Raw genomic sequence first — 13,267 nt, 5'->3', positions numbered from 1 at the left:
GTTGTGCTTCTGCACATGCCGCCGAGCTGTGTGTCATCGTTTGCGGCCGTGCGTGTCCATGCCAGTGAGGCCACTTCAGTTTGGCTGGCAGGTGTTGTTCCCGGTGTGTGTTGTTTTCGCCGTGTGTTCCAGCAGTATGCTTTTACCATGGGGATGCACTAGTCAGGATGATTTATCGCGCGCCAGCTGGGAGTCAGAGTGCCGCCAATTACCGGCAAGGTGTCTAAGAGCTCCAGCACGTGCGTGTGCTTGCTGTCGCCTTTGTGCGTGCATGTTGCTGGTAGCTTGGCTGTAATGATGTGTTCTGCTCATACCCGACCACATGTCCTTATCGCAATGTATCGGCGTGCTGTTCAGGATGGATGCCGATGTCTGTCTATTAGTATGCCGTTGTAGCACTAGGCTCTGATCTTGTGTCGTTGTAGTCCGAGCTCCGGTCATGTGTCGATGAGATTTTAGGCTCTAGTCGCATGATGACTTGATCTGGGTGAGTGTTCCCTCTCTTCTTCCCTATTCGGTTACCTTTGAGCTGGTCGGCCCCGTGTTGAATGCCATTGAGCTTCACCGTGGTTTGTTGCCTGACATGCTGGCGCCATATGTGGGGGTCCTATGTGGTGGGTACTTATGTTTGATGCCCCACCCCTCTGTTGTTGGTTGATCCTAGGTAGATTGATTTTGCTTCTATTATTTAATGTGAGGGTGAACTAATGGCAGCGCTTGCCTTGTGCCGCTTATGGCTCATTGATGGATCGATGGGGCTTTCTTTTACTTTGTGGCTAGTCGCTTGTGAAGATGTTGTCTCATTCATTGATTTGGTCTTGACTGGTATCCTTTGAGGTGCTGTTGTCGGATGGCCCTACTCTTAGGAGGTTGGGAGTGTTGAGCTGGTTATGGGTTTTATTACCCTTATGTTATCGTTCTCTTTTTACTAATAGTGATCAGGGATAAGTGTTTGGTCATACTTGAGCTGGTTATGATCATTTTGAAGAACTTGATGTCTATTGCTACTCTCGTGATATTAAGTTGGCTATGTGGGTGGCTTTCCAAATCATATATGTCATCCCTTCTACTCTGATGTCAAGGATTGCACTATGCTACTTCCCCTGTTGTTGGTTTTGATACATGTGTTTGTGCCCTGGCAATGTTGGCTCTGATATGCCCCTGCAGGATGAGGGAGCACTGGTTTTGATCTGTGATCATGCCCCTTTTGTTGCCTAACATGGTGCTGATGCCTTTGTGGCTTGGTGCATTAGAGATCACCCTTAGCCTATGTGGTTTGTCATCTTTCTGGCGTTAGCCTTTGTGGCTCATTGCATTTTGGATGGCCGATGAGGATGAATCCGAGGCCCGAGGGGTTTTAGTGTGGCTAAGCCGATCGCTGGGCTCCCAGATAATGTCAGTTGTAGCTATACAAGACGTCGTGCTCCTAACCTTTCTCTCTTGTCTTACACTATTTTGAGGTTGTTCAGCCGATGATGACCCGAGATACATAAACAGTCCATAAAGCTCATGCTAGACTGTTATCTCGTTTCTGCTTTTATTTATTTCTAACACCTACTTTGCTCTGTTTTGATATGTGTGACTATAGCCTTACAGACTCAGAGACAATATCTATATGACAACCGCCAGCAGCTTAATTAGAGGTTGCTCGAGAGACGGGCATAATTAACCAGAGACTTTACGAGGCAACAGGAACCAAGACGAAGCAGTCGCCAGATCGTCAGCTAGTCAGATAACGTGTGTGTATGTGCGTGGAGCAAATATTGTAATCATTGAAACTTATACTTTATGAGTTCAATAATGAATGAATAAAGTTCAGTGTTTATATTACATTGATCTAATGTTCTTTTGTATACGATAGTATACTGGCACGCTCGTAAATGTTACAAGTTTATATGATACACAATTCGAAGTTGAGTTTTGAATCTGCAAAACAGATTTCGAACGCGCAAAACACCTTCAAAGATTCTAATCTGTATAGTAAAGTCCCTCGTACTTACATCCCAAACGATAGCAGAAACTCTGGAGACCTGCTGACTATTGTCCATAGTAAAGTCTCTTGTATTTGTGATGTACTGTTGTTGATCATGATTTGTGTTGGAACATAGCTGTAGCATATATGCCATAATGTGTCATTTATCTGAAAATATTGTTGTTGGTCTGTTGGAGCTTATTTGTTACCGCTGAATTGAAGAACATAACTGTTGAATGCTACAGCTATAGAAAAATCTGACGGACGTGAGTTTGGGTGCCAGTTTACACTTTCGGGTTTAGGTTAGACTGAGGCTAGAGGATTTTAGGTTGGGCATGATTTTGCTCTACCGGACCTAACCCGACTCATTGCCACCCTTAGGTGGGGGAATCAATGGGGAGAGCGGATGAAGTGGTAGCTGTTATTTGTGAGTTTGTGAGAAAGAGTTCTGAAATAGTCTATTAAGCTTGTGCTAGAAGAAGTTAGAAAAGGGAAGGATATCACTGTTAGCTTATACTACAAGCCGATAATGATGCTCTTTTATTACTGTTGGTCGTTAGATTAAACAGACAGTGATGAGGGAGTATGTTATTGCTATCGGCTTAATCTATTAGTCAACAGCGATAACCCTTATCACTGCTGGTTCATAAACCTCGATAACAGATTCTTTCGACACGGTTTATAAACTGACAATGATGCTACATCATTATTGACCTATTAAAAACTAATAGTAATGAGTCAATATATAAAATCGATTCTATTGTAGTGATGCATACTAGCGCAAACCGTAAAATGAAAGATAAACATTGTCTATGCTTTCTGTTACGTACAAGACTATACAGAGTCCCACTGGAGCCTTGGAGGACACTTTCTTTCCTTTTTCCCGTGGTTTTGGCATGACCATCATACCCACTAACGTATAAGGAAAAAAAACAAACATGCCGAATGATGCTGGACTTCCATGGTTACGTGCCAGCAAAGCGCGACATCTTCGTCTTATAGCACCCTGGCGTCTAGTATTGTTGTTTGAAATCTCTCGTCACCGTGGAATAAACCTGCGAAAAATGGCACACCGGTGGGGGGTTAGAGAAGAGGGAGGCTTTCTCTGACAGTATTCTTATCTTTTGACTTTGAGAGAGATCCGTAGGTGGCATGCTTGCTCGGCAGATGAGGCGGGCATAGGAGCAGGATAACAGGTATATCACCAATAATGGTAGAGGATCGCTGAATAGACTAGTGTCAGGTGAGAGAGCTCTAAAGCGGAGCGGTTAGCACGACGGCTAGCGGTGTGCGAGGATCAGTGACAGGAGAGCTATCGAAGACGGTAGGAAATAGGTGTTGCTTTGTTTTCGTGGGAGAAGAATGGAGGAGAGAGAAAAGACGAGCTAAGATTCGTCCGATCACAATTGAGTGGCTGCCGTTCGTAGAACAAAAAAAAACACAGGTTTCAGGATATATCACTCCCCTTAATAAACAGCCTGGCCCTGTGGTCAAGCTCAATTCTAGATTCATGTGCGGGGACCTTCTAGCTATAGAATCTAGATTCATTTAACCATGTCGTCAATCACCGTCATACCTAACAATGCGCTCATCGCTGAGTTAAGCGCAAAAATTCTCCGTTCACAATTCAGGTCAGCCTCAAGAACTCTCCAGAAACGCAGAAACTGAGAGAATCCTAACGACAAACGAGAAGTTTTTCGACAGACGTGCTGGCCGAACGTCAATCCTTCATAATCCACTGACCTCCAGAACTCCCCCGACACGTACACCTCGGGTGCGTTTGGATTCGTTGAAAAGTTTGCCTAGCTAAGCTACGCCCAGATAGCTCATCTGGGCAACGTCCAGTCAAAGAAAGCTTCTTCACTTGGTTTCATTTACTTCAGGAGCGGTTAATCATATCATTCATTTGTCTGCGTGTGGCTCTCGCGGGCGAGCCATTTAGGCTCTTCGCGCTGGGCAAGCTTTTTTTTTTTTTGACAAGTATGAGCGAGCTTGATATCGATAACATTTTTTTACCTCTAACAAACACCGCATCTTGCCTAGTAAAGCTAGAACTATCCTTGGTTTTAGATCCAAACACATCCTTGTCGCTCTTCCGCCACCTATTGGCTCGTTTGTCGGCTGCGCCGATATGTAACTCTCACGACGAGTGGACCGTGCACACCTTCTGTTTCTTTAATTGTCATCCTCAGAAAACGACAATTACTACTAAGTATGACATGCAAAACACACTAAATCTATACATATGAGATATGGTGACAAATAGGATGCCGCCCCAAGGTCACCGGTGAAAAAAACGAATACCTCCTGTTTCTAGGCGCCGTGGTACGCGACACATGCAGGGGGGCCTTTGCCTTTCTCTCCGTGGCCCAGACGGCTTACCGGGTCGCGGGAGCGTGGCCCTTGCCGTTTCGTGCGGTGTCGGCTCACGCGGTCACCGCGTAGACTGGAACGGAAACGGCCAGGCCGACCCCTGCAAATGGGTCCTCTCTTTGCCTGTGGCAAGGGGTCAGCTCGATCTGAGCCCCTCGTTGCATGATCGGCGGTTCGTTCGGTCGAGCCTGTCGTGCCAACTAACGTTGGCAGAAGTGGCGTCGTTGTAACGTAGGATCTGGGTGAGAGAAATCAAGAGCTCTGGAGTTTGACGTCCATACCGGGAATTCAAAAGATCGCCTTGTCGATCGATCACGGAATTCTATTGGTTTTTACACGCGGTTAGTTTCACTGCAAGGCGTTTACGTAGATAATAAGCTCATGTGTTACGCTTATGGCTACATATATCTTGTCATCTTGACGTATATAGAGACCAGATGTCGTATTTCCTTCGTTGATAAAAACTCATGTGCTACTCTTGTGCTCTTGGGCATTGAAGAACTCCCGGAGTCAATCTTCCAGAAATACTACTGCTCCATTTATCAAGGGGAGATAAAACCATTCTAAGAACTAGTGGACGCACTTTCTTATGATCTTATGCGTTGAGCGTCACTATGGAAAAACTTCTTGAAGGATTGACCTTACAAGGAATAGAGTTTGAAGCGCAGGAATTTTCCTCAATTTCTATTGGAATTGCCGTGTTTTCTAGAAACAAATTGGCATTGGTCATGCATATTATTCTATTCCAAATAGGACAAAAAAAAAGTTTCCATGGTGTACAGATACGACCTTGCAAAATCTTCGGTAAATCCGTCGAGAAAAAGAAAATCTTGGATAGCTACACTCCGTAAAGGAAAATAAGTAGTGTCAGTCATCATCGCGATACATATGCTCTTTCATAAAGCAGCAGGTGCATGAACATATTACCAGCTTCAGCGTTGCTCCGTGCCCCGAATAATTATTTTTCTCGAATATGCAAAAGAATTACGTATTTTTTTATTAGAGAAGAAGTAAATAGTTTAAAATATTATAACACGGAGTGTCACCGCACACACCTCACATAAATGAACTTACACGAGACGAAATAACCAACAGAATATAAACTGTACTACTCCTGATATAGCCAACCGAGGGCCAAAGCACCAGCCAGGGCCCAAAGATCTGCCTCTTGCTTGATCTTTGAGAGCAACTGATGAACCTGCGATGTTTACCGATTGAAGATGACCCTGTGTCAGCAGTGCTGTACCGGATACGGCAACAAGCAAGGAGCAGGCAAGGCAGTCTCCAGTGGGCCTTCGTAGGAGCACAAGGTTCAGGCGTCCTATCAAGATGACGAGCGGGCCCGAGTGGCTCTGTAATAGCGTGGTGGGCTCAGCCCGTGAGGGAGGCAGGAGAGAGTGAGCGCTGGCGCGTTATAACCAGCGGCGATGAGCTGTAACAGGCAGGAAATGACTGATCCCTGAACCTGAACCACTTCTTCCTCCTCACGGCAACGGCGATCGCCGCCAGCCGGAGAACAAATATATCCGGCTACCACCTATCTCTGACTCCTCTGTCCCTTTCTATTCCTGTGTTAACAATCTGGTATCAGAGACACCGATCCCGGCATACTGGAGACCCACGATCATTTCACCCGGTTCCAGCGAAAGCTTGGCGCCATGGACCCGAGCTTGCAAATCTTGCTGGATGAGATGAAAAGCCTCAAGAAATCCGTCGAGACGCAACTCGCAGAGGCCGATCTGAAGCATGAGGAGCGGTTCAAGCATTTGGACGAACATCTGGGCACCATCAGTCTTTGGAAGCCGCAGATCGACGCATCGGTGGGGGATTTGAAGCTGGAGGTCGCGGTGTTACGCAAACACCTCGATCGGATGCTGCTCAAGCACGACTCACCTTCACCGGGTTTGCTCATCACCCCGGAGATGGCCGTGGCTGCATCACCTGCCGAGCAAACGGCCGTCGACCCTGCTGGGCACCGCAGCGACACACATCACCGGGAGCGTGGGTTTGGGTGTGTCACCACCCTCTCTTATCTCCCGGTCAAGGGTACGCATGAATTTCCTCCTCATAAGCATGGTGGTGATGATTTCTATACGGGGGCTCGCATGGGTAGTCAGTCTGCGCATGTTCCGCCAATCACCTCACCATATCATCATAACAAGATTCCCAAGATCCATTTTCCCCAATTTGATGGTAGTCATCCTAAGTTGTGGACATCTCGCTGTGAGGACTATTTTGAGCTTTACTCTGTCGATCCTTCAATTTGGATCAAAGTGGCTTCAATGCACTTCTCGGGGGCGGCTGCACAGTGGCTCCAGGCACTGGAGCGCCGCATCCGGCATGTCTCTTGGAATGAATTTTGTGAACTGTTGTTGGAAAGATTCGGTAGAGATCAACATGATATTCTTATTAGGCAACTCTTTCACATCAAGCAAGTAGGGTCAGTGTCTGAGTACATAGAGCAATTTTCTGAATTGGTGGATCAATTAACTGCTTATGAATCGGTCACTGATTTGCGCTATTACACCATGCATTTTATTGATGGTCTTAAGGATGAAATCAAGTCTGTTGTATTAGTTCAGCGCCCCCAAGATCTAGATACTGCTTGTGTGCTTGCTTCCTTGCAGGAGGAGATGCTAGAGTCATCTCGTCAGAAGGGGTACAAGAAATCTGATTATTATTCAGCAAGACCAAGCTCCAAGGGTGCTTATCCCTTACCACTGCCTCCCTCTTCAAGTCAGATGATAACCAAATCAGTGGGTCACATTGAGGATAGAAGAGGCATTGAGGCAGCAAGATCTTCTTCAGTGGAAGAAAAGATGACCACTCTGCGTGCTTACCGCAAGGCTAAAGGTCTTTGTCACAAATGTGGCGAAAAATGGAACAGGGAGCATCGTTGTTCTCCAACTGTGCAATTGCATGTATTGCAGGAACTTTGGGAATTATTATCAGATGAAGAGGACAATAATTTTATGAAACAGCCATCATCACCACTAGAAGCTCAACTTTCCATGGCTTTATCTGAAGTTGCAGTATCAGGTCAGGAAGCTCCTTGTACAATGAGACTAATTGGGTCTATACAGCAATTTTCTTTATTGATTCTGGTTGATTCTGGTAGCTCACATTCATTTTTGAGTACCAAGATAGCTTCAAACTTACAAGGTGTTTCAGTTGTTCCACAACCATTGAAAGTTAAGGTGGCTAATGGAGAAATTTTGACATGTTCTGCTGAATTAGTTAAGACTGAGTGGTTTGTACAGGAATATCCATTTCAGTCCACACTCAAAATCCTGCCATTGCACAGCTATGATTTAATCTTGAGAATGGATTGGCTTGAACATCATTCTCCTATGAAAGTGCATTGGTCGAACAAATGGATGTCAATCCCATACAAAGGCTCAACTATTCTACTACAAGGGATTTTACCTGTATTGCCTGAAGTTACTCTGATTTAGTTTCTTCACATCACTGAGGAAGTCCAAAGCCAAGCCAACTCAGCAATACCCCCTTCAGTCCACCACTTACTTCAGGAGTTTGCTTCTGTATTTGCAGCCCCTTCTGAACTTCCTCCTCCTAGATCATGTGATCATCACATTCCATTAGTTCCAGGAGCAAGACCAATCAATATCCAACCATATCGGTATGCTCCAGTTTTGAAGGATGAAATTGAACGCCAAGTTGCTGAAATGTTGCAAACCGGTATAATTCAACCGAGTTCAAGTGCTTTTTCTTCTCCTATCTTGCTTGTCAAAAAGGAAGATGGTTCCTGGCGCTTTTGTGTCGATTATTGACACTTAAATGCATTGACATTCAAAGGCAAGTTTCCTTTACCGGTGATAGATGAACTCATGGATGAATTGGCTTCAGCTAGTTGGTTTTCTAAACTAGACCTTAGAGCTGGTTACCATCAGATTAGGCTAGCGCCTGGAGAAGAGCATAAAACTGCATTTCAGACCCATTCCGGACATTTTGAGTTTAGGGTCATGGCATTCGGGCTTACTGGTGCTCCTAGGACATTTCAAGGTGCAATAAACAAAACCTTACAACCTCTGTTACGAAAGTGTGTTTTGGTGTTTTTTTGATGATATCCTCATCTACAGCAACACCTTAGAGGAACATTTACAATACTTGAGGCAAGTCTTGCAACTTTTGTTCAATGATCGGTGGCAAGTCAAATACTCTAAGTGTTCATTTGCCCAGAGGGAGATTTCTTATTTGGGGCATGTTATATCTCAGCAAGGAGTCACCACCGATCCTGCCAAAATTAAGGCTATACAAGATTGGGCTTGCCCTACTAATGTCAAACAATTGAGAAGCTTCTTAGGGCTCGCCGGCTATTATAGAAAATTTGTGAAGCACTTTGCCATAATTAGCAAGCCTCTGACTGAGCTTTTGAAAAAGCATGCTATGTTCCACTGGACTTCTTGCCATGATACAGCATTTGCAACACTTAAGCAGGCTTTGATAGCTGCACCAATACTGGCTCTTCCTGATTTTACTCAGCAGTTCCAGGTGGAGACAGATGCAAGTGATCAAGGTGTGGGTGCAGTACTTCTTCAAGCTGGTCATCCACTTGCTTTTATCAGTAAGTCCCTTGGCCCTAAGATTGCTGGTTTGTCCACCTATGAGAAGGAATACCTAGCCATATTGGTAGCAATTGAACAGTGGAGATCCTATTTGCAACTAGCGGAATTTGTGATATACACTGACCAGAAGAGTCTTACCCATTTGGATGATCAGAGGTTGCATACTCATTGGCAACATAAAGTCTTTACTAAATTGATTGGTTTGCAATATAAAATAGTGTACAAGAAAGGTACTGACAATAGAGTAGCTGATGCCCTTTCAAGGCACCCTAATCCTCCTGTTCAGCTATTGGCTTTATCTTCTAGCACTCCCCTTTGGTTAGAATCAGTCAGAGCATGGTATCAAGCTGACCCCAAAGCACAACAGATGATCTCTGCCGTGGTTCTGGACCCATTAGCAGTACCCAACTTTGTTTACAAAGATGGTATTCTCAGATATAAGAAAAGGATTTGGATTGGCAATAATCCATCCTTGCAATTACAAGTGATTTCTGCTATTCACTCTTTTGCAGTTGGGGGGCATTCAGGATTTCCTGTCACCTATAGAAGATTGAAACAGCTGTTTGCTTGGCACGGCATGAAATCTACTACTCAAGCATTTGTCCAATCGTGTTTGACATGTCAACAAGCTAAACCAGATAGGACTAAATCTCCTGGCCTGTTAGCTCCCTTGCCTATCCCGCAAGGTGCATGGCAGTTAATATCCATGGATTTTATTGAGGGATTGCCACTTTCAGGTACTGCTAACTGTATTATGGTGGTCATTGACAAGTTTTCTAAATATGATCATTTCATTCCCTTATCACATCCATTCACGGCTGCTAAAGTAGCTCAATTGTTTGTGGACCATGTTTACAAATTGCATGGGTTGCCTCTTTCCATTTTTTCTGATAGAGATCCCATTTTCACAAGTAAATTTTGGCAACAATTATTTAGCTTAACTGATGTCCAGCTCAGGATGAGTTCAGCCTACCATCCTCAGTCTGATGGTCAGACAGAGAGGGTTAACCAATGTGTTGAAACCTTCTTGAGGTGTTTTGTCCATACTTGCCCCAAACAATGGATTAAATGGCTACCGCTCTCGGAATTTTGGTACAACAACAATTATCATTCTGCTCTGAAGCTATCTCCATTTGAGGTTTTATATGGCCATCAGCCGAGGCAAATGGGTCTTGAAGCCAGTTCTGCAGCATCTGTTTCAGATGTACATCTTTGGCTCCAGGAAAGAAAGCTGATGCAATCTGTAATTCTTCAGCACCTTTCTCGAGCTCAAACTAGAATGAAATCCCAAGCTGACAAGCACAGATCAGAGAGGTCATTTGCCATGGGTGATGAAGTTTTCCTTAAAATTCAGCCTTATGTGCAGTCTTCTTTAGCTCCTCGCTCTTGTCAGAAGCTTGCCTTCAAATATTTTGGACCTTTTCGTATTATCGATCGGATTGGGGAGGTGGCATACAAACTTGAATTACCAGATACTTCATCTATCCATCCGGTGTTTCATGTTTCCCAACTAAAAAAATCCATCGGCAACCGTCAGGTAATATCCTCTCTTCCTGACAGTGGTGTCCAGTTTCAGGTACCTGAAGCGGTTCTACAGAGGCGTGTGGTGCGTCGGGGCGATAAGTCCATCTCTCAAGTGCTAGTCAAATGGAATCGGATGCCGCAAGAGCTATCGACCTGGGAAGACACTGAAGCTATCCAGCAAGCCTTCCCTGCTGCACCTGCTTGGGGGCAAGCAGGATCTCAAGACTGGGGGAATGTCAGCAGTGCTGTACCAGATACGGCAACAAGCAAGGAGCGGGCAAGGCAGTCTCCAGTGGGCCTTCGTAGTAGCACAAGGTTCAGGCGTCCTACCAAGATGACGAGCGGGCCCGAGTGGCTCTGTAATAGCGTGGTGGGCTCAGCCCGTGAGGGAGGCGCGAGAGAGTGAGCGCTAGCGCGTTATAACCAGCGGCGATGAGCTGTAACAGGCAGAAAATGACTGATCCCTAAACCTGAACCACTTCTTCCTCCTCACGGCAACGGCGATGGCCGCCAGCCGGAGAACAAATCTATCCAGCTACCACCTATCTCTGCCTCCTCTGTCCCTTTCTATTCCTGTGTTAACACCCTGGCATTTCGTTCTTTCTATACGTGCTATACAATCAACATGATCAAAGTGTCGATGCCTTTCTTCTTCAACCACAGGAAATGAACGTGAGATTGAAACCATCAATCCTGCAATATGACTACCTGTGCATCAGGCATGCTGATACCGAGAGCGGAGTATATCACTCACCGTACTTGTTTGGTGTAAGGGCAATAGACGAAGATGTGGTCGCTAAATTCTAACTCTTGGTCGCACAAGACGTAAGTAGCCTGTGCATCAAAGCCATGTCTCAACCAACAGTCCACAGTCCACAATCGGCGAGTTAAAAATAACCGGATGAAGAATTTAACCTTAAACGGCTTCCAGCTCCTCCAGATACGAGCAGTCACCCCTTGGTTGTTTCTTGCAGAAGCAGGGACCAGGGAGGTCTTTTTTTAGAACACTTGAATTCAGATTTCAGAGGAGTCCAGTATTCCAACTCCGACGGCCGTGCCCAGTCGCTGCTTCTGAACACCTGATGGTCGGACAGTCAAACTGCCAAACAGGTGCACACCTGGCCCGCGGCTTCCTCCCGCGATACCCGGCGCGCGCCGCGGGATCGCGACGTTTTTGGCTGCTCAGTTCAGCTCAACTCATTTGCCTCTATATAGCCCAGGTCCACACTGCATGCTGCGCAGAGAGGCTAGCCAACCCACTCACGTCTCCCCGCCTCTGCCAGGATCAGCGCAAGGATGTCCATGCCTCGCCACAGCCATGCGCTGCTCGCCGCGCTCCTCGCGTGCGCGCTCACTGGGACCAGCGCGCAGCCGGCGTCGCCGGGCAACTATGACGACTACATGTCCGGCCAGGTGCACATCAGCACGGCCATGATCGCGCTCCTGGCCGCCGTCATCGCGGTGTTCGTCTTCATCGCCTTCTTCACCATCTACCTCCGCCACTGCACCGGCCACGACGTCCGGTCGGACTTCGACCGTGCCATCCCCTTCGACGCCTTCGTCTCGCGGTCGCGGAGGCAGCGGCGGCCGCGCGGGCTCGACGCCGAGGTCATCGAGACGTTCCCTTCCATGAAGTACGCCGAGGCCAAGGCGCTGCGCGTGGGGAAGGGGGGCGCGCTCGAGTGCGCGGTGTGCCTCAGCGAGTTCGAGGACGAGGAGCGGCTCAGGCTCCTGCCCAAGTGCAGCCACGCCTTCCACCCGGACTGCATCGGCGAGTGGCTCGCCAGCCACGTGACCTGCCCCGTCTGCCGCTGCAATCTCGACCCTAACAAGGATACCAGTAGCGACGACGAGCCGAGTTTCCCGGCGCTACAAGCGAACAGCATCTCCAGCGAAATAGCCGCAGTACGGCAAGATGACGGCGCGCAAGCAGTAGCCGTGGTGATCGATGTGGTAACCGAGGAGGAGGAGGAGGAGCGGAGGATGGAGGCGATGGAGCTGAAGCAGATAGGGAGCCAGCGGCGAGCCATGCGGTCGCGGTCGGGGCGCCGGCCGGTCAGGACCCAGCTCACCCGGTCGCACTCCACGGGACACTCCCTCGCCGTCCGGCTCGATCGCGACCTGGAGCGGTTCACACTGTTGCTGCCGGAGCACGTGCGCAGGGAGATGGTCGCCGCGGGGGAGCACAGCTTGCAATTGCGTCGCGGGCGAAGAGTCGAGGAAGGAAGCAGCCGCGGCGGCCGCAGCGGTCCCCTCCGGCGCTCTGGCAGATGGCAGTCCCTTCTTGCGAGGACGTTCTCAGGGAGGCTGTCGTTCTTTTCGGCGTCGAGGACGGCGGACAGCTCGGACAGAGAAGTGTCGTCGTCGTCGTCCACGAGGTTGAGAGGGAAGCGCGTGGCTGCCGTTGATGTCGCCGACGTGCCTACCAAGGGGAATCTCATTGGCGGCAGCCCATCCGGTGCGAAAGCTGGAACTGTGCCGCACGAGGCGGCGGCGGACGAGGAGAAAGCAGGTACCCAGCAGGTTCGAACGTAGAATGGGAACAGAAGATTTGAATGTACAAACTTGAAAGTGATCTTCTTTCACACACGAAAGAAACTGACTTTTTGGTCTGTGGGGAACTGGGTGCTGAATTTGTGCTATAATCAACGCGGTAGTGCTCGAAATTCCGTTGAAAAATTTAACATGCACAAAACTGTAATTGTAATTTTGTACAGGAGCAGAACCATAAGCGACAAGTGAAGATGTGTGAACAATGTTGAATTTTCTTGCTCTGCTCATGGATATTCTGAAGTTGTGCAGTTGTGTCTTA

General features: G+C 47.4%; 1 protein-coding gene across 1 annotated transcript; it reads left to right on the top strand.

Moving 5' to 3' along the window:
* The first annotated feature begins 11,679 nt into the window (after window positions 1–11,679).
* LOC133919811 (E3 ubiquitin-protein ligase ATL31-like) lies at window positions 11,680–13,267 on the top strand. Its single transcript, XM_062364322.1, has one exon. It carries the CDS (start codon window positions 11,752–11,754, stop codon window positions 12,988–12,990), a length of 1,239 nt encoding a protein of 412 aa, XP_062220306.1. The 5' UTR covers window positions 11,680–11,751; the 3' UTR covers window positions 12,991–13,267.

Source organism: Phragmites australis, chromosome 5, assembly GCF_958298935.1.
Source record: "Phragmites australis chromosome 5, lpPhrAust1.1, whole genome shotgun sequence".
In the NCBI taxonomy this organism is placed as follows: domain Eukaryota; kingdom Viridiplantae; phylum Streptophyta; class Magnoliopsida; order Poales; family Poaceae; genus Phragmites; species Phragmites australis.
The sequence above is the reverse complement of the archived record's forward strand: the minus strand, read 5'-3'. Positions and strand labels throughout refer to the sequence as shown.